This window comes from Cimex lectularius, unplaced genomic scaffold (genome assembly GCF_000648675.2).
Source record: "Cimex lectularius strain Harlan isolate CLEC.00 unplaced genomic scaffold, Clec_2.1 scaffold200, whole genome shotgun sequence".
NCBI classification, from domain to species: Eukaryota; Metazoa; Arthropoda; class Insecta; order Hemiptera; family Cimicidae; genus Cimex; species Cimex lectularius.
The window spans coordinates 833,450-853,671 of record NW_019392893.1 but is presented as its reverse complement, the minus strand read 5'-3'; the positions used below and the strand labels follow the sequence as shown (position 1 = coordinate 853,671).

The window sequence follows — 20,222 nt, the reverse complement described above, 5'->3', positions numbered from 1 at the left end:
AACCAGATATTTTTTATTCCAGAATGGACCAATTTCTTTTCGCGTACTGTGTTTAATTTTCTATTTTGGTAGTAGTAGCAGTAGCAGTTTTGACGTTTTTACTTTTTCGATCTACTTTTGTTGTTGTCAGTTAGACTCGTTCCGGTGATGATGGTGATGAGGAAACGAGGTTTGTACTCCCCGAGCACTGCAGCTTTCTGGCTTATTGTACCTTCCTAGAGCCGTTGCTTCGCATTCGAAGATGACATGGGTGGCTGTTTCTTCCTCCTCATTCCTATCACGTCTCTAAGTCTAGCCCTCTCCAATTGCAGCAGTGAGTGTGCCAGACTTGGTGGTGAGGGTTTTTTATTTGGATCCATTCTGCGATGCTGGATTCTGTATTTGTTTTTGTTATCACAAGTGTAGGCTCGGGGCTTATGTATGGTCTTGCAGATCCTCCTATGACCAGTGTGTCTGCTTTTTTGTTACCAACAATTCCTTTGTGCCCTGGCACCAAGATATCATGAGGTTGTTATGTTTTCCCAGGTTTTGGATATTTTAGATGCATTCACTGCCTCATTTTGATGTGATTCTTTTTCTTTATTCTGCTTGGCTATCTGATCTTATGAGGATTTTTTTGTCAGTGTAACTTCTTTTAAGAGTTTCCAGGGCACAAGCATTGATGGCATGTATTTCTGCTTGAAAGACGAAGTGTACTACCCTGTGAGTTTGATTGCTCACATCTTGGGATTGTGCAAAACACATCCGATCCGTTTCCTTCGTTTGTTTTGGAGCCATCTATAGAATATATCATTATATCTGATACTCTCCTGAGTCCTTCATCTCCCTTATAGTCAGTCAGTCCGTTGAGAGTGTATAGGATGTCGCAAAAAATGTTTCCGGGTTCATAGTCTGTCTCCATACGCGTGCCAGTATATTTAGTATCGGTATCTTCAGATGTGGGTTTGTATTGGTTATTTGGGTAATTGTGCCTCTCCCTGCTTATATCCTTGATGCACTGCACTAAGATGGCGTAATCCCAAACGAGTCTCACAAAAGTACTGACTAAATTACAGATTGTTAAGATAATCAGTTAACTATTATCAAGTTTTTAAATTATATAACTGTATAGTATAACACATATATTAGTGTTTTCGTTTCGCAATGTACACTTTCCTAAACGTTTTAACGTCATAGTATTATCTTTCCAATCTGAAGTTTTGTTTTATGACTTTCCCCCAGGTTTTTTCCTCCTTTCCTCCTTTTCCTTTCTTAAGAAAATTAATCATTGCTGTTATTTCGTGGTGGAAAGTGAAAGATAAAGCAGGTAGCTGTTTTCTCTAATAAGAGCAGAGTTGTTTGAGTTTTCGGAGTTGGTACACCTTTATTCCGAACACGGCTCCTGTGCCAAACGAAATTGGAGCAAAACTAACTGGTTTAGTAGACGAATATACTAGAATTATCATAAGGATCTCACGAAAGCAGGGAGGTACACGTTTGCCGATAATCCCGTAAATCCACGTGTCTTTGCCGTTTTTTGCCCTTGTCGGCGGACCCGGTCGGAAAATATTTCCTGAAGGATGCGAAGCTGAAACGTTGTCGACATTGACCCCCTTGGGAAGCCGCGGCCAGGCCTTTTTTCAGCCTGCTATCGTATTTTGTCTGGATTTTGAAAGTTACCAAGAACTGACTAATAGTGTGCAACAGGAAAACATGCAAAACTGCTTCCGCCCAGCAATTAAATAAATTGTGAGATTTCCTCTTGTGGTCTACGGGGTGATAAACATATTGTTTGATATTTACCTATCATTCCGGTCTGCCTATACTCGCTGATTTTTGTTGGTTCGGCATTTCCCCATCTTCAATATCACCCATCTGAAGATGGGAAAATGCCAAAACGTGTCTTAACCAACAAAAATCAGCGAGGATTGCAGACCAGAATGATAAGTACCAAACAATTAAATAAATATCTTATTGTTTTTATAAGATACATATAACAACATTGATTCAAAATACTGATTTTTTAGCATAGAAACAACCGTAGACGAGCCAGTTCTTGTTTTTGCGTGTATTTATTCTCTGTTTACTTGTAAGGACTATGTTATAATTACATTTTCTTTCTTTGAAGCATTTTTTATTCAATACACTCAAAAATTCTCCCATTTGTATATTATTTGTGTGAAAAAGTGTATGGAATGTCTAATTTTCCATTTTTTTACAACTTTTTTTTTTATACGTGCATGTACACTTCTCTTTAAGGGTCAATTAAATGTGTTCAAATTTAGATGGATTAGTCTAAAATTAAGTAGTTGATTCTAACCTAACTATTCCGGCGGTCTACAGCCATAAAATTAGAAAAAATACAGCTTGTTTAAACGAATAGACTGTTCGGATAAACAATTTAACCATATAGTCCTAATAGTACAAACTTCCTTTTTCTTCGGATTGATGTTCGAATAACAAACGTTCGTGCGGAAGTTTTAGACGAGGTCAAAAGTTCGCCTTCCGAAACAACAAAAATATCTTTTTACTAATTAAACCAACTTTACGATGAGGAAAAGATTTGATTAAGTAAAAGGCTTATTTTGGCTGTTTATCCAGGTCGTGTCCTGGTGCCGACGACAGCGTTCTCTTTCACCATTTTTAGACCAGGCAGGCTTTGTTTCCTAGAATTTTCAAAAATAGAAATCAAATTTAATAGTTTGTATTTCCAGACGTCTTGGCACGTTTATTAATAGATTTTTCACCATTTACAGATTCTTGACATGATGGCCACCATAAAGGAGCAATCAAGCAAATTGACGAACAGGACAACAACTTCGCTCTGTCCTGACATTTCACCTTCTTCTTCTCATTTTTTCGAAGTGAGTTTATTTTCTTTATTTATTATTATTCGATAGCTTTTTCAGGTCATTCACTGGTCAGAGACAGTAGTCGTTTTTTTTAAATAATTTAAAATTTAATTTTATAAATTGTCAATGTTTATCCCCCTTGAAGTTTGAAATTTATTTTTTTCTATTAAAAATCGGTATTATTTTTAAGAATTATATTTTCCCTGACAAGAATATTAAATTTAATAATAAAATAACCCATTGTCATAATATCAATAGTAAAATATTAACAACACTCAAAGACAAAAACCAGACACTCTTATTTTGTTCTTTATTTCAAACTATATGTATTTTCACCTAGTTTAATTTAAATCAAATTAAACGAGATCAGAAATTCATGAGTAGTTTTAATAAAAATTATATAATTATGATAGTTTGAAACAAAATTCTCCACAACACAGAAAATCTTTTATTAATGGAAGAAATTTAATTACAGTTTATTACTTGGTTGCACTCTTAATAATGCATTAAGAGTAAAACCTGGTAATAAATTGTTAAACGAGTTTCTGGTGTTTTGGTGAATTTTCTTCCAAACCATTGTAATTAAATAATTTTTATTAAACTCTTGGATTTCTGATCTTCTTTATTTGGTTTACAATGTTGTAATTACAGTAATATAGCAATAAAATATATTTATATTATATATTATTTTACATAGCAAACTATATTTTTATTATATGAATAACCAACAAAATATAAGTGTCTGTTTGTTAGTCTATTATTTTTTAATATTATATTGTTGTTTTTTGTCTGTAAGTATATGATAAAGAGCTGGTATTGTATCAAGCAGAAACAAATTATCTTCTTTCCACTTCCTGATGATAATATCCTGAAACTGTGCTATTTTAGAATAATCCATTTTATAGATAATGAAAATACCTCCTTTAACCAGTGTCAGGTTCTGAGAAACTGATTAATAACCATCGAAGCAAAAGATGTTTGTGCAATCCAAAATCACAATCTTTAAAAAAAATTCAAAACATTATGGAAAAATTTAGCAATTAGCTCTTTTCTCTGGATGTGGAAACAGCCCTAGAAAGCAATTTTAAGTCATTTCAGGAAAATAACTCAATTGGACAAAAGGAAAAACATTTGTTAAAATTATCTTCTTTTGAACTGTCAAGAAACACACTATTATTAATCACTACCGAGTGTAGTTATTTTTACGTAGAAAGATGAGTTTAGTCACATTTCATTTGTCTTTATTTATTCTTTATAATCATTGTATCTACTTTTGGACAGTAACAAACTACTTTTGTTCTAATTTTAAATCACTGTTTTTCCAATTAAAATCTTTATTTATACTTATATTTAGTTTAGCCTAGTGTTTCTTTTGTTGCCGAAATAAGGTGAAATATAATTAAAGAGAAATGTCATAATTTTGATTTTATAAGAAAAAATACATTGTATAACTATGGATTAAACACTCATAACTTTGAATTGTCATTATTAGAAAGTCCAGTACAAAAATTGTTTCCAAATATTATAGGTATTTTATATCGGAAGGATTAAAGTTTCACATAAGAAAGTCCCAGATACATTCATTGATGATGCATTGGACAAATTTGATAGTTTGGAAAGACTGAAAAAGGAGAAAAATGAAACTCATTCATTAAATGTAAGTTGAAAGAAACAAACAAAACTTGTAAACTGTTTTTACACGTGAAATAAATTTTAGAATAATGATGACCACACTGTGCTTAATGGTGTTGACTTGAAAAAAGGGGATGCTTACTGTTCATCTGATGGCCAAGCTGAATCCACATGTGACCCGCAACCGTACGTATCTAATCAGGAAATTTTCATGTCTAATGTCGAATTTTCAAATCAAACTTGATTCCAGTATTGAGGGAACGAGAAAAAGATCTGGTTCAGTCGGCAGCACACTGACAAAAAAGCATGAACTATTTGTAAGTTCACTCGTTACATACATATAAAATTATTACTTAAAAAACATCTCGATTTGAGAATTCAGCCCCTTAAATTGCCTTTGAATGTTCTCGTTTAGAATAAAGATAATGGCATAATTCAACCAGAACAAAATAGGACGATGGTCTTTCATGTAGGAAGGACTGATTTGCGACTCATAAGCCCTGACAGAAAGCAAGTCTTGCTCCACAAATATTTAAAAGAGATTACTTGTTCCGTTCAGGTAAATTTAATCTTCAAAATAAATTTTCAAATGAGTTCATTTTGTATTAAATCAAACTTTTATGTGAAAGGGTATGAAACATCCTTCATATTTGGCTTTTATTTGTAAAGAAGTGACAACAGAGCCGGTAACTTATATAGCCTATGTATTCAAGTGTCAATCCCCAGGTGTTGCTGAAGATCTGGTTACAGGTAATATTTAAAACAATATATTTGTATTTCTTTATACAAACATAAAACAATTTCAGCGATAAGCCAAGCATCGGTGAATGACAAAAAATCAAATATTGCTTCGTGCGAGCACTGCCCTATGGTCTGGTATCACAAACTTTGCTCAGAACTTGAAGGTTTGAACGAAAAGGCTATGGAAGATGTGCTGAATCGAAGGCTCAACTTGCTTCCGGAAGCGGAACATGCTGTAGTCCAGATGAAGCTAAGCGGTGTCGAGCCTCCCCAAGGGGGTGGCGCCAAAGAGCATATCGAACTCATCATGATGCTCCTCAGAGCCCACTGCGAAAGTAAACAGTCTCGCCACATACATGACAATATTGAAAATAGGTAAAATTAAAAGTGAAAAAAGTCAAGTTTGAATCAATACTATTTTATTTTTTCTACCTTAGACATGAATTCTTAACTCATTTTTCCGGAGGTGCAATATTCCTGAAGGCAAAACGATCTCTCACTAGCTCTTTTGATCAACTGCTAAAAAGGAGAGGTAGCAAAGATGAACTCGGACCAGTCCTAAGCATGTCTACCAGTAATATATCCAAGGTGATACTTCATTCTTATATATTTGTTATAAATTAATATTATTGGTTGATGTTATTTGTTACATATATATACATAAGTAATATAAGTAGTTGCCTGAAAATAATTCAGTGGAATCTTAAGAGGCTTCTAGTGACATTTCAACAGCCTTCAACATGTGTTTGTAAGCACCAATTGTTTGATAGCTGCCATTCAGGAAATGAAACTGAAGCCAACCCAAAAAAATAAGTAAATAAATAAATAAAATACGTAGTTGTAATAAGAAAAAAAAATGTAAAGAGGGCAGAATTGCTTGCAGAGGAATTTGCTTACTAATCAAAAACTCAGTAATCTTTTCTCAGATTAATAATACTTGAAAAACTTCTTCAGCCTTACTTAATCCTCAGGGACTTCAACGCTCCAAGTCCCATTTTAGTCAAATTTCATACAGTACAGTGTAAATAATCTAAATGACAGATCCCCAGCCCACATTTGCGAGAGATCCGGTAAACTTTCTGTCATAGATCTGAGCCTGATCAGTCCAAGACTCCATCCTACTCTCCAAACATTCACTCATAAACTATTCCTTTATTAACTATTATCCTATTGCCATCCAAAGCTTTAATTTATCCTTTTAAAATTCTTAATTAGGAAGGCCAAATGTGTGCAAAAAACCCATTTTAAGTTATAAAATTTATTCCTGTTCTTTAATTAGAATTTTGAATTTTTGTTCCATAATTTAAACATTTCCCATAGGCTTGTATGGCCAATAATAATGTCAGACTAGCAATGGTCCCAGCATAAGTATAGGCTCATCTTCCATTCAAATACAATAAACTAATGCTACTTAACAATAATAAAAAACAATAACACTTCTTTTTATTCATCTTTTTTTTTTTTTTTTTTTTTTTTTTTTTTTTTTTTTTTTTTTCTTGTTTGGTGGAGGGAGGACGAATTCTTCTTATTTAAATTGCGATTTTGGGCATTGCCAGTTTTCAGTATAATATCCCACACCCCATATTTCATTAAATAATACCAAAAGCCTTACTTCTGGACATAAATTTTTAATCATGGAGTATGTATTTCATCACTTCCCGGAGAAGATTCTTTTACCGAACTCGGAACAAGATCCAGTTCAGCCAAAGTGAGGGGAGTGTTCCAAACTGAAAATAGGTAAAATTTAAAAAAAAAAATCAAGTTTGAATCGATACTACTTTATTTTATTTTTTCTACCTTAGACATGAATTGTTAACTCATTTTTCTGGAGGTGCAATATTCCTGAAGGCAAAACGATCTCTCACTAGCTCTTTTGATCAACTGCTAAAAAGGAGAGGTAGCAAAGATGAACTTCATCAGATGCAAAATTTAAATTGTGTCTTTCTTCCTCCTCCTTTAACTTCCTGAAACGCTCGATACCAACTGGAATTAGAAACAGATTAAAAATGGCGAGCTATACGCTCAGCAATTTGAAACGGTTCTGTTATGACCATGTCTTCTGCACAAAGTATTGGCATAATTGGGGGGTTTTCTTTTGCCCGAAATTGCCCTGATCTTCCTTCATATATCCGAGGATTACATATTTATGGTATTAAATTGGAAACGAAATATTTTAGAGAATTTTGTTTGACTTCCTTTATTACTCTTCTTTGGCTCTGGATTTATGAAACTTTGACAATTTTCATCAGTCGGAAACTTAGAGTCTTTTTCTTTACCCTACAGACAAGGTCACATTCCCTATTCCATCAAAGAACTCAATTATGAACTTTCCTGTTTCCTGTTTTTAGAATCGCTTCAGAGGCAGCAGCTTTAATTTATTCCGTAAACATTGCAACTTCTATGTAGAGAGGCAGATTAGGAAGGTGGGCAATTTGTGCATACTTATTCCAATCTGCCATGCGGGTTATTATTATTATTATTATTTATTTTTAAATTTTATGAAATCCCTCTATGGTTCAAATTAACTTATACAATCAAGCGAAAAAAAATGCACATTACATTCTTAAGAAAAGCCAAAAAGAGGGACTTATGAAAAAAAAAGTTAGCTCTTCTACCCCTCAGTTTTAGAAAGCCATTAAAAGAATTCGGGAAGAGAAAATTAGTTTTTCAATATCCTATATCCAACATAATGGCCAATTAGTTGAAAATACGGCAAGAATATCAGAAATCTTTGCCCCATGTCTTCAATCAGTATCCTCATCATTTTTTCCTCCTACTTTTCAATCACATAAAAATGTAATAGAACAGCCTCCATTGAACTTAAATGAAACTATGGATATACCCTTTTCAAACTACAAATTTAAATATGCACTCTCCTCCAGAAAAGATTAATCAAAATTTTCTATTTTGCCTGTTCCCCTCCCTGGTCAAAAGCAATAGCCATCCTGATCCCCAAAAAAGACAAAAATCTTTTGGATGTAAAGAATTATCGCCTTATATGTCTCAAGGTCCCTATGTAAATTGCTTGAAAAAAATGATTGGGAATCGACTGAACTGGTTTCTTGAAACTAAAGGACTGCTCCCCCAATAGCCACATTACCATTGGGAGGGAGAAGCACTAGAGATTATCTTGTTTTTTAAACTCCTACATTTCCGAGGCTTTTTCTGGGGACAAAAAAAGTCCTTGCAATATTCATCGTTATAGAAAGCACTTTTGTAGAGAGATGGATAATCTTAGGCAATTTAAAAGAATCAGGGCTAGATAGCTTATGCTTATGTTTCTACAAAACTTCTTAGAGCACAGTTCAAGGTAGATGCGATAACTCCTTGCCTGCCGAATACACCCAAAAAAATGGTGTACCCCAAGGATGCCTAATGAGTGCCTCACTATTCTGTATAGCACTAAATAATTATATCAATTTTATAAGATACAAATATCACTTTGTTATTTCATAACGTGCATAAAACTAATCGAGTCATCTCTCCTCAAGAGGTTTTGCCATCTCAACTTCCAAACCGTTGCACACTTAGCATCCAGAAATGCTCGGCATATTGAAAGAGGAGGCTCTCCTGCCTCAGTGTAGAAGCTGTTGACTGAGCTCAAGCAGAAAACTCCCAAAACAAGTACGAGGCCTGCGTTATGCTCTATCATCTTTAACACTGGCTAATGCATAAGTGTTACAATTTTTAACCTCATGGTTGCTTTATATAACCTGATTAAGCTCAGTCTGCCTGCACCCCATATTTCAGAACTCACAGTTTTTATGAGGTTCAATGATCGTATACATCTTGCTTTAACTGTCTTTAAGTGTATTGCCAAATTATGGTTTCTTTCAAAATTGGGACCTGGTATGATACATGTTTCCTACCATTAGTCTTGGCATTCTAGAAGTTTCCTTTTTGCAAAAAGTACAGCCTTTGTTTTGGAAATAGGAGAGGTGACTTGATTTATAATTTTTTGCATGTTATGAAATAACAAAGTGATATTTGTATTTTTAATAAAATTGATATTATTATTTAGTGTGGCACTCATTACGCATCCCGTGGGGTTCGGCTCTTTGCAGACTCAGGATCAGACATACAAGATTGATACATGCCCAAGGAAGCCCCAACTATCTGTTCGAAATGTAATGAGGAATTGACAGTAAAGCACATACTTACATGTTACTGTTATACCACAGAAAGAATAGATTAGTCCCTGCATGAGATGCTGGGGTGATAGCACCCTCTTGTTTTTCTCTTTAAATTTTTAGAAAGAAAGGAGTTGGTAAAAGAAATATAGTAATAGAATTGGGATAGAAATGGTGAATGATGGAGTGAGTGTGGTGTTCAATCCATTTTGAAAAAAGATAGTTCTTACTCACATTAAGTTGATTTCCAACGATCCAGATTTTGAGCCTTAGCTTATCGTCAGGTTGATTATTATTATCTTTAATCACTAATTTATAATTAATTTCTTACAGTATTTACCATTAAAATATTTACTTGTGTTATAATTCCCGCTTTTCACATATTCAAATTGAGCGCCATTAAAAAACCAGCTTCTCATTGAAAGCGGGGATATCGGCTGGTTCACTTTTGCAATTTTTGTCGAGAGACGTGGTTAGAAATCCTTCAACCTGACGATGAGCTAAGGGCTCGAAATCTGGATCGTTGGAAAAGAACTTTAGATAGTAAGAACTATCTTTTTTAAAAAAAGGGTAGAATTAGGATAGTTGAGGAAGAGTTTAGGGATTGGTTTGTGGGGGTGGTGCGCCCTTGAGTTGTGGTTTGGTCGGGGATGCTTGGCAGATCAGATGGGTGAGCACCTCGGGCAGGTTTAGCCCCAGGTATGTTGGGGGGATGTGGACTTTTCCATAATGGAATAAATGCGATGTAAATGGATTTTATCCACATCCCACAAATAGATGAGTGCTTACACATCTGTTCTGATGGTGCTGGGCTGTCTGTCAACAAGATTGTGTTGTCCTGGACTGGCCTTCCCTTTCTTTCTTTCTCCACATTCAACCATTTGACAGCAACACCATCTTTTAACTGAATATCAAGAAGCCGGCCTAAATGACCCATAGTAGACATTTAATTTAAAAAAAAGTATTTATATATATATGTCTTCTGGGACTGTGATATCAAATACTACAGCCTTTACATTGTGATGATTCTTACTTGATATAATGGTTATAAAATGAAATGATTTTAAACATTTTTTATTAATTGAAATACCCCCCATCACCCTCAATACACTTTTCCCAATGTAAAGGCAATTTATCTAAACCCTATGAATAGAATTTTGAGACTTTATTATTAACAAATTCTGAAAATGAATTTCCTAATGACTTTTGATCAATTTTTTTTTGTCGCATAATGTTGTCCAGATGTCAGAAAAAATGGTAGTTGGTAGGTGAAAGGGCTGAATAATATGGAGGGTGAGATCCAACAGTTTTCATGTTGTCACATGTGAGACACAGGCCGAGCATTGTCGTGTAACAGAATTGGCCTTTTCAGACTGACCAAAGATGGCCTCAATAATTTCAAATTGCTGGTGCGTGGCTCCAATTCGAGAGCGATAAATTTCAGATTGTTTCACCAGGTTTCAAGAAGCTGTACTAAATCAGCCTAAATGAAGCCCACCAAATAGTCTTTTTTAATGAGTTGGGTGCTTTGGAAAATGTGGAGCTGCTTCTCCTTTGTCAAACCACTGTCCAGTTATCCTAGAGAAACCAATTTTCATCACGAGTAATAATTCTATCCAGAAAAGGTTAATCTTTCTTTTGACTAAGAAGTGGTGCGCAAACTTCATAACGATGATTTTTTATATATATATAGATTATGAGGGGCATCATGGCAGCAACAGTTAAGGCATATACATTAAAAAAAAAGTTGATATGATCTCTGCTGTTGTGAATCCTCATAAAAAACTAGATTATGAAAATGGCAGTACTCTTATTTTTTTATAAAGTCCTTAAATATTACCTTAATCTTAATCTTCTTTTAACATATACATATGTTTAAAATATAGGAATTATTTTATAATTATCTAATCAAACATTGAATGGAAAAACAAATCAATAAAAATTCAACTTCTTGTCAACATTTGTTCAAAAGTAATTATAAACTATGCTTAAAACTATTCAATTAAAAAAAAATACAATTAAATTTGGTTATATGATCTAAGTTTCAGTAAACTATACATGTACAAAGAAAAATCTAATTCAGTGAGTAAGTGATGGAGAGGGGGGGAGATGAGATTAAAAGTCAAATTAAAAGGCAGTATTTGTATTGTTAGTCATAATTGGTTGGTTTTGACTTTTTGTTTTGGTGAAGCCGTTATGTAACAAAAACTCCTAGTCAACCTTGAATCATTGGCTCGCATGTCTAAACATCCAGTTGAATTACAGGTTCAGACGTGGTTTTATTAGCTACACAAATTATTTGAAACAACTCTTAAAAATATTCTCTAAGGATTAGTGGGTTTGTTTTGTACTGTAATTTGACTTAATTCTAATGGAAATTGTCAAAATAATTAGATTCCAATGTATTTCAATGTGCTTCCAAAATTTTTCACCTGCGTGGTCTCACATTCAAGAAAATTTCTGTTTCGTTCAAGATCTTTGGTCAATATTCACATTTTTCCTTTCTGGTTTTTTTTATAAAAAGAGAATATTAAAATTAAAATTTCTTTGTAGGACTTAATTCAAGAGTCATCACATTCCCTAACTGATTCGCCAGAAGATCCTATAACTGAAGAACCAGGAACTCCTGGATCAATGATGAACTTGTCAGTAATTTTTTTTTCAAACATTTTCCAACAACATAATTTAATCTATTTATCCTCATTTTCTATTCATAGATTTATGAAATTGGGCAACAGCCCAAAGACACCTTCGCAAGATTGGAAATCGAATGATTCAGAGAAACCGCCACCGCGGTCTTGGAGGCAGGCAATATTCAACACTGTCATAACTCCTAGTAAAGCCCTACAAGGTAACCCCCCCTACATAATTGATTTTATATTTTGCATTTATCTGTCTGTTTTCTTGTTTTAGAAAAAGAGAAGCAAAACAGAAAAAAAGACAAACAGTTTTATAGGGAGTTGTGGAAGAAGGCTATCAACCAGACAAGACTTCTGATACGAATGGAAAAAGAGAATGCAAAACTAACCGGTAAGGAATTCGCAAGAGTATAATAATCGCCGATAATTTGCAAAGAGTTTCTTAACTAACTTGAATTTTACAGCTCGCCAGGAAGAGGCCAACGTGAAAAGAATAAAACTTGAGTATGAGGAGATCGGATCGGTGGACAACTCCGATCTCTGGGATTCGATTATCACAGAAGAGAAGATACGTGATGACATGATTGACATATTGGCCTTTAAAGGTGTCCCAAAGATGAAACGAGGTGACATCTGGCTACACTTAGTCAAGCATCAATCTACAAAAACTCCTTTCAATCTGGAAAACTTTCCTTACTTCAATGTCCCATATGAGCATCTTTTAAAAGAATTGACCTCCCACCAACATGCAATATTAATTGACTTGGGTGAGTTTATTTAAATTTTATCTTTTTTACTCTGTGTGTGTGTGTGTGTGTGTGTGTGTGTGTGTGTGTGTGTGTGTGTGAGAGAGAGAGAGAGAGAGAGAGAGAGAGAGAGAGAGAGAGAGAGAGAGAAAATAACTCTTGGAAATGTACTGTTTGTTTTATTTGGAAGTAAAAGTTTTAATAATAAATTACAATTAATTAAGATTTTTAGTTGAGATGAAAAAAAGTTAATGGCACGAGCGGGATTCGAACCCATGATCTTCGGCTAGATACACCGCTGCTCTACCACTTGAGCTATCGTGACCTCGATCCACTCGGACATCAATTTCCTATCTCAACCCCACCTTATGAGTTTTCCCTCCTTTTTGCCATTTTTGGGGTTGAGATAGGAAGTTGATGTCCGAGTGGATCGAGGTCATGATAGCTCAAGTGGTAGAGCAGCGGCGTATCTAGCCGATGATTGTGGGTTCGAATCCCGCTCGTGCCATTAACTTTTTTTCATCTCAACTAAAAACCTTAATTAAATGTAATGTATTAATTGGTCAAGCGGACCATGAAATTAGTAAATTTAATAATAATTTATTATACTATGTTGGAGATACTAAAAAAATTCATTGCAATAATTTTTATTGCAATTTTTATGATAGTTGATTTTTACACTATACATTTCCTTTGTTTTTAGCATATATATATATCTACTTATTATTTTTCATTCCATATAAATAATTTATTGATATTTAAAACTAATTTGATAAGATTAAAATCTCTTGTAAAAAAATGAACTGATCAACAAAAGAAAAGACGACTTTTCATTCAGACCGGTAACGATTTCTCCTTGAAATCCCAAAATAATTCGAAATAATCTGACGAGAAAGCAATTGTGTACACTCGCAAAATTTACCTGACCTTGTAAAACAAAACCATACAAAACATAAGATGAAACATTAAAAGGTCAGATTTTAAAAACATAAATCTAAAAATTATTTTATGATAATACACAGATAGACAAAATTAACGCACTACCCTTAAATTTTAATGTATTTAGGTTTATTCATATTCTGCATACCAAAATTAGGTTTGGTTGTAAAAATAAGATATTTGAAAAGAAAATGTTTATTACCTAATTCTAAAAAAGAAAATCATCGAGGAAAGAAACAAATAAAAAATTCAAAAACAGGTAAAAATGTAAAAAAAAATAAATAATAATTGCCCCCTTTAATACAGAGTATTTCCACCTCTGGCACAAATCACATCTGTTAAACATCTTTGCATTCCTTGTAAAAAATTTCTGGTAAAATCCTGAGGAATTCTTTTCCATTCATCAAGAACAATCTTTTCAACCTCTTCTAGGATGTTAAGACATAAGTTTCGCCGTCATACTCGTTGTTTAAGTTGGTCACAAATGTGTTTGATTTGGTTCAAATTACTCATTTCCGGTAAAAATTCCAACCTCATTCAGGTCATCCACAATATGTGCTCTATGGGGGTCTGGCATTATCCTGCATTAGCAAGAATCTCTCACCGATGTGGGGGCTAATGGCACATTTTTCAATTATGTCTTGTGTGTACCTCTGTGAAGTATGAGATCTTTCTTGCACAAGTAATTCGGGGAAATGCCACCCAGAACACCAGTGATCCACTATGGAATGCCACCTCAGGCATCTTTCTCCTTAGCGTCTGCATATGAAATTACACCCAACTGAAGATTTGCGACCAGTTCTCTCTTCATCTGAAAAGGAAACATCCACAATCTTTCACTGTCCAATTTACATGTTCCAGAGAGAATTGAAGCCTAGACGTTTTCTGAGTTGTGGTAAGAAGAGGCCCTGAGGTTATTTTTATTGAGCCTTATTCTCATAATCCTGGATGCAATTGAAACTATTCAGACTTGTCTTATCATATTTCTTATCTGATGGTATATAATGCTGCGGTTTCATAGAGCCTGATGACAGATGAATCATTTCTCTTGTCCATAGACTTAGGCTGACCCTGGCTTTGAAGTGTGAAGCCCTGTTTCTCCGAAGCACCTATTGTAGAGTGATTTACACTCAAGTCTTCAGGCGACTTCACGCTGGTTAATAATATGACAACCCTGATACTGACATACTTGAATGCCTACAGGACCCATTAAAAAAGATTCAGGAATAAGAATGATATCAAATGAAATGAACGAAGGAAAAAGATCAACTGAAACTATCTTTATGTGTAGTAGAATGGAAGGGCATAATGATACTTTTTGGGTAAATGGGATAAATCAGTACAAAAGTAAATAAAGCATTATTTACTTTTATTTTGACTTCAATAACACATTTTTGCTGGTTTTGCCATTTCAAGAATTCCCAGAGTTGTTGGTGATAGGATCGTGTTTAGCATAGCCTAAATGCATCACCTTTCAGCTTCAAGCACACGTTCAGCCAAACATTTAGTGAGCTTAAGCAAACCACTTTCACCCAATTAATCCTGTGGTGTGTGACTAATGTAGAAAGGTAATGGATTTAATTTTAAACTAAAAAATTGAGTGGTGCATTAAATTTGTCCAGGGTCCGACTTAGAATTATCCTTTAACATTTAAACATGGATATTTAATTGTTTTTAATTTCACTTAAAAGCGTATTTTCTTAAGGAAGCAAATTATTTTATCACTTTATTGTATTATGATTGATTATTAATAAGTAAATCATAATTTTTAGGAAGGACTTTTCCATCCCACAGTTACTTTAGTTCACCGCTTGGACCAGGGCAATTGGCACTGTTCAATATTCTTAAGGCTTATTCTTTGCTTGATCCCGAGGTCGGGTACTGCCAAGGGCTCAGTTTTATAGCTGCAGTGCTGCTTTTACATGTAAGTGCTTTCTCTAGTATTCTTTCTCTAGTATCAATTAATATTCATAATTGCATTATTTCAACAGATGAGCGAAGCTGAAGCGTTCTATCTTTTGAAACACCTCATGTTCCAACGGGGGTTTCGGGCAAGGTACCTCCCGGACATGACGGCACTTCAAGTGTCGCTATATCAACTTTCGAGGCTCATGCATGACCACCACCCGCAACTTTACACACACTTTGACGCTCTCGATATCCACCCTGCTCTTTACGCAGCTCCATGGCTCCTCACGCTCTTTGCCTCTCAGTTCCCATTAGGCTATGTTGCTCGCGTTTTTGGTAAGAGTTACAATGTGTAAAAGTACATCTGGCGAAACTAAATTCTGAACTTTTACAGACCTGTTGTTCGCAAATTCACCTGATATATTATTCAAAATAGCGCTTGCCCTCATTGGCCACCATGAGCAAAACCTCTTGAATTGCGACAGTTTCGAGCTTGTCATGGACTACCTTAAAAATACTCTGCCAAAAGTAAACACTCAGACTTTAGACAGACTCCTCAAGGAAGTAAGCAATAATGTTTTATTAACAATAATATTAGTTATTCAATTTATGATTTTCAAGGCACTAAATACGGACATATCCAAAGAAATCAATGAATACGGTGTTGAATACCACGTCCTACAAGAGGAAATGGCATCTCCGAGGCCAGAAACCAAAAAGATCAAGGAACTCGAAGCCTCCAATCAGGCATTAAATCAACAACTCTCAGCAATGAGTCAGCAGTTGCAGGTAAATAAACATATTTGTTATTGTTTAAAATTATACACTAAATTTTTCTCTCTATTTATTACATCTCAATAATATCCACAAGTCACTAGTTTTCGTGGTCCGCTTTACCAATTAATATCTTTTAATTAATTAAGGTTTTTAGTTGAGATTAGATAAAAAGATCGAAGTCATGATACCTCAGGTGGTAGAGCAGCGGCGTATCTAGCCGAAGGTTGTGGGTTCGAATCCTGCTCGTGCCATTAACTTTTTTTCATCTCGACTAAAAACCTTAATTAATTGTAATGATTTAATTGGTCAAGCGGACCACGAAATTAGTGAATTTAATAAATTAAAATGAAGTATATCTTCACTAAAGCTCTATGTGGTCATTTCATTTGTTGCCGAGAATCAAATAGACGACACGACATTTGAAAAATAGCAAAAAGGAGGGAAAATTCAAAAGGTGGGGTTGAGATGGGAAGTTAGTGTCCGAGTGGATCTAAGTCACGATAGCTCAGGTGGTAGAGCAGCGGTGTATCTAGCCGAAGGTCGTGGGTTCGAATCCCGCTCATGACAATGACTTTTTTATCTCAACTAAAAACCTTAATTAATTAAAAAATATTCACAAGTTTAATTTTTCCTTCTGGCATTTATTTTAATTAAAATAATTAATATGGTCAATTATTACTACTAAACATACACAGATTAATTTTATTATTGATGTATTTATGAATCCATTTAATTAGAAAAAAATTTAAACATTAAATATACATTTTAAGACTAGTTTTCTGTTTATTAAAATATTGATTAAATCTATAATGTTTTCAGATCGAGATAAGCAATAAAAACAGACTTGAGTCATCACGTTCTAATTACATGCAACAGCTGAATAGACTGGAAGCTGACAAGAAGAGTTTAGAGAACTCGGTAAACACACTTGGTTTGTTTATCAGCGAGATCGTCGATGCCAACAGGGACATCCAGGTCCCAAAAGAAGTTCTCAAAATCCTTCAAGAAATCAACATCACTTCACAGAGGAGGAAGAGCCTGGTATCGCAGATGAGTGCCCCTGAGTTTTTGATAAAAGACCCTGTCAAAGTCATAAAGGAGGAAGACGAGACAAAGCCGGTCGAAGAGAAGAGCATCGGGCGAATTTTAACCGAAGCTGAAAAAAATGCGATTGCGATCAGGAAGAAGCGAGAGCAAGAGGTCCAATCGAAACTCAAATCAAGCCAGAGCTCTTTAGAAATCGGCATCCACCCTTTGGACTCGAACAATGTCCCGATACATTTTGAAGGTACGGTAAATCTTAAGAAAATCCAACTTCAAAAAACAAGAACTGTTGCAAGTATGAAAAATGTCGAGCTTAAAATTGTAGAAAAGCCATCTGACAGTGTCACGGATAAACTTACGCTCACGAAAAATAAAGTGACACGACTGTTTGAATCATGCAATGACGTGTTCAAAAGGGAAGAGAATTACAAGCCATTTGGTCAAGAGACGCAACTCTTGATCAAATCACAAGCAATGCAAAAATCGAATGGATTCTTGACATGAGACGATTTTTTTATTTTGGGACTTTTCCACTTCAATACGAAACCAATGTGATATTTTTGTGTGGCATTATTGTGTTTTCTTTTTTTCATTTTAATTGTGCTGTTTTAAATTTATTTGTTTCAAGCATTGGAGAGAATATTTATAAGGATTGTGTTTTATTATAATGTGATTATGTTGTCTTTTTTTATTTATGTATTTGAACTTTGTTGCCCAATTCTAAACTGGTTAAAGTGACAAAAAAACAAATATAATTAAACAAATACATCAAGGACACAATAGTGAACAAATTGTAAATTTTTTAGGATATAAACACTACTAATCAGCCTTAGCAGATAAGACTGAAGGTATCGCACAAAATAAAATTTTTGATTATTAAACAAAAAGAATCTTGTGGTAAATGTTTAGCCCCCTTTTCTAAAATGTTATTTTTCTACAAATGATTTTTAAAATTGAAAACCTTTTCCATGATAAACACTCCATGTGCCAAGAAATGCAGGTATTTTTGTAAGATTCAGTAGTTTGTTAGTTGCATAATTCAAGTTTTTAATTAACCACTTTAATGCAAATCATTACCAGTAAAAAGTAATATTTAAACCTTCTCGTTTTAACAATGAAATGAAATTCTTCTAAATCTTGCAGTTATATTCTATTATTATTTAGATTATTACGAACCAAATATTTTAAAATGTACATCTTTTTATCTTTTTTTTTTATCCGAGTGTATTGTGTATCATAGTGTGCTAGTTACTTTTTATTTTAATAACTTCTGTAAAAACAGGTTGAAAGAATCATTTTAAATTAAGCTTACACGAAAACTTCATGTTCAAAGAATGCCCAGTGCTGTAACTAAAAAAAATACTGATGCAAGAGTCAACTTTGGTTGATTAGTCGTTATTAACGAACCGATGTGATTTAAAATCACAAAATTCGAACAAGCGAACAAATGAAATACACTAGATTCTACATATAAACTTGAAAAAAATGTTCAAAACATGACTTCTCACATAAGCTAAGAATGAAGTTAAACAGACGACAAACAGAAATACAAGTCAAATACACTACAGGCACAATATTCTTGATATTTATCGCCTTACTCCCTGTTTTTCCTTATCCCAGAAACAAACTAACTGCACAACCCGATCTATTTGCTATTTGTCACAATGGCTTGACTAAATTTTTGTTTTGTTTTCTTTTTAAATAAAATTTACAGACTGTAATATCAACCTTGCTTTCTTTAGGTTGACAGTTCAGCATCCTTCTGTAAAACTGTGATCTTTATGCTTACTCAAATTTGAACTTCCAAGCACTTCAGGAAAATAGAATTATTGTACTAATAATAGTATTAACATGTTCTTTGTATATATCAAGACATTTGCCTTTTAATTTTCTGTTACGTTACTTTTCTTTGTTTTGTTTTTATTTTATTATTTTTTAATTAAATTTTATGTTTAAAGTAAATTTGTTGATTTATTTGTAGCTTTGCTAGTGTGCTATTAAGTTTTATATTTATTAAAAATCCAATCGTATTGTATTGTACATTATTGTTACCTGAGTCAAGTTTAAATCAGTTTTTTTGTACAGGTATTAAATATTTAAGAGATTTTGAACTTCGATGTATTAAAATTATTTTGTTTAATAAATTTTTTAAAATATCTATTATTAATTTATGAAGTGATAGTCTTCATTGTACCAAATGAAATATTTCCCCTCTGTACAATTACAAACAGTCAATAACAAAAAAAGCTAATTTTGTCAATAAACCAGTATTTTAGGCCTTAATTATAGATTTTCACAATTTCTTTTTCAACAACGTTTGTAACGACAAAACCAAAGGTAACAAATTTCAATACAAACAATATACTGAATGAAAAAGAAAGCTCTCAAAAACTGTTTTAAAACTTTAAGTAATACGGCTGTAATTGGAATAAGACTCCACATATTTGGTAACATTTATTTATGTTAACAGATTTACATAAAACATTTGTTAGTACAGCATTTACATTGAAAGAATTTTTATAAAAAAGTAAACAAAAATTGTTTTATTAATCTGTATTAATTAATACAAATCTAGTGACTAGGGGTTAACTAACAATAAGTATGCTACAAGGCTTTGATAAAACACAATAAACAAAATGACAATTACATAATGACAGATGATAATAAATAAGGGCTGTTAAAATTTTAAGCACAAATACCCACTACTGTTGAGTAGTCACAATTTGATTATTAATGAGTCTCATAATTGCCGTGGAATATAAACAGCCTTTTACCTCTAAAATTTTTATTAGATAAAGAACACATTTTTTGTGGAACAAACCAAGAAATACTATA

At 33.6% G+C, this 20,222-nt stretch overlaps 1 protein-coding gene across 4 annotated transcripts in view; it reads left to right on the top strand.

Moving 5' to 3' along the window:
• The window catches only part of LOC106667683 (TBC1 domain family member 1), a 64,857-nt gene extending 45,541 nt beyond the window's left edge, over positions 1–19,316 (top strand). For 3 of the 4 annotated variants that reach the window (XM_014395771.2, XM_014395772.1, XM_014395774.2), the window contains 17 exons: positions 2,736–2,843; positions 4,360–4,488; positions 4,549–4,649; positions 4,714–4,780; positions 4,879–5,022; positions 5,093–5,213; positions 5,270–5,579; positions 5,642–5,792; positions 11,888–11,979; positions 12,052–12,185; positions 12,248–12,364; positions 12,438–12,740; positions 15,431–15,582; positions 15,650–15,902; positions 15,961–16,130; positions 16,188–16,355; positions 17,163–18,078. In XM_014395771.2, the coding sequence (XP_014251257.1) occupies positions 2,736–2,843; positions 4,360–4,488; positions 4,549–4,649; positions 4,714–4,780; positions 4,879–5,022; positions 5,093–5,213; positions 5,270–5,579; positions 5,642–5,792; positions 11,888–11,979; positions 12,052–12,185; positions 12,248–12,364; positions 12,438–12,740; positions 15,431–15,582; positions 15,650–15,902; positions 15,961–16,130; positions 16,188–16,355; positions 17,163–17,891 (3,249 nt within the window). In that variant the 3' untranslated portion in view covers positions 17,892–18,078. Of the gene's footprint in view, positions 1–2,735; positions 2,844–4,359; positions 4,489–4,548; positions 4,650–4,713; positions 4,781–4,878; positions 5,023–5,092; positions 5,214–5,269; positions 5,580–5,641; positions 5,793–11,887; positions 11,980–12,051; positions 12,186–12,247; positions 12,365–12,437; positions 12,741–15,430; positions 15,583–15,649; positions 15,903–15,960; positions 16,131–16,187; positions 16,356–17,162; positions 18,079–19,129 lie in introns of those variants that run through there. The other variant, XM_014395773.2, reaches the window with a different exon arrangement.
• The last annotated feature ends 906 nt before the right edge of the window (positions 19,317–20,222 follow it).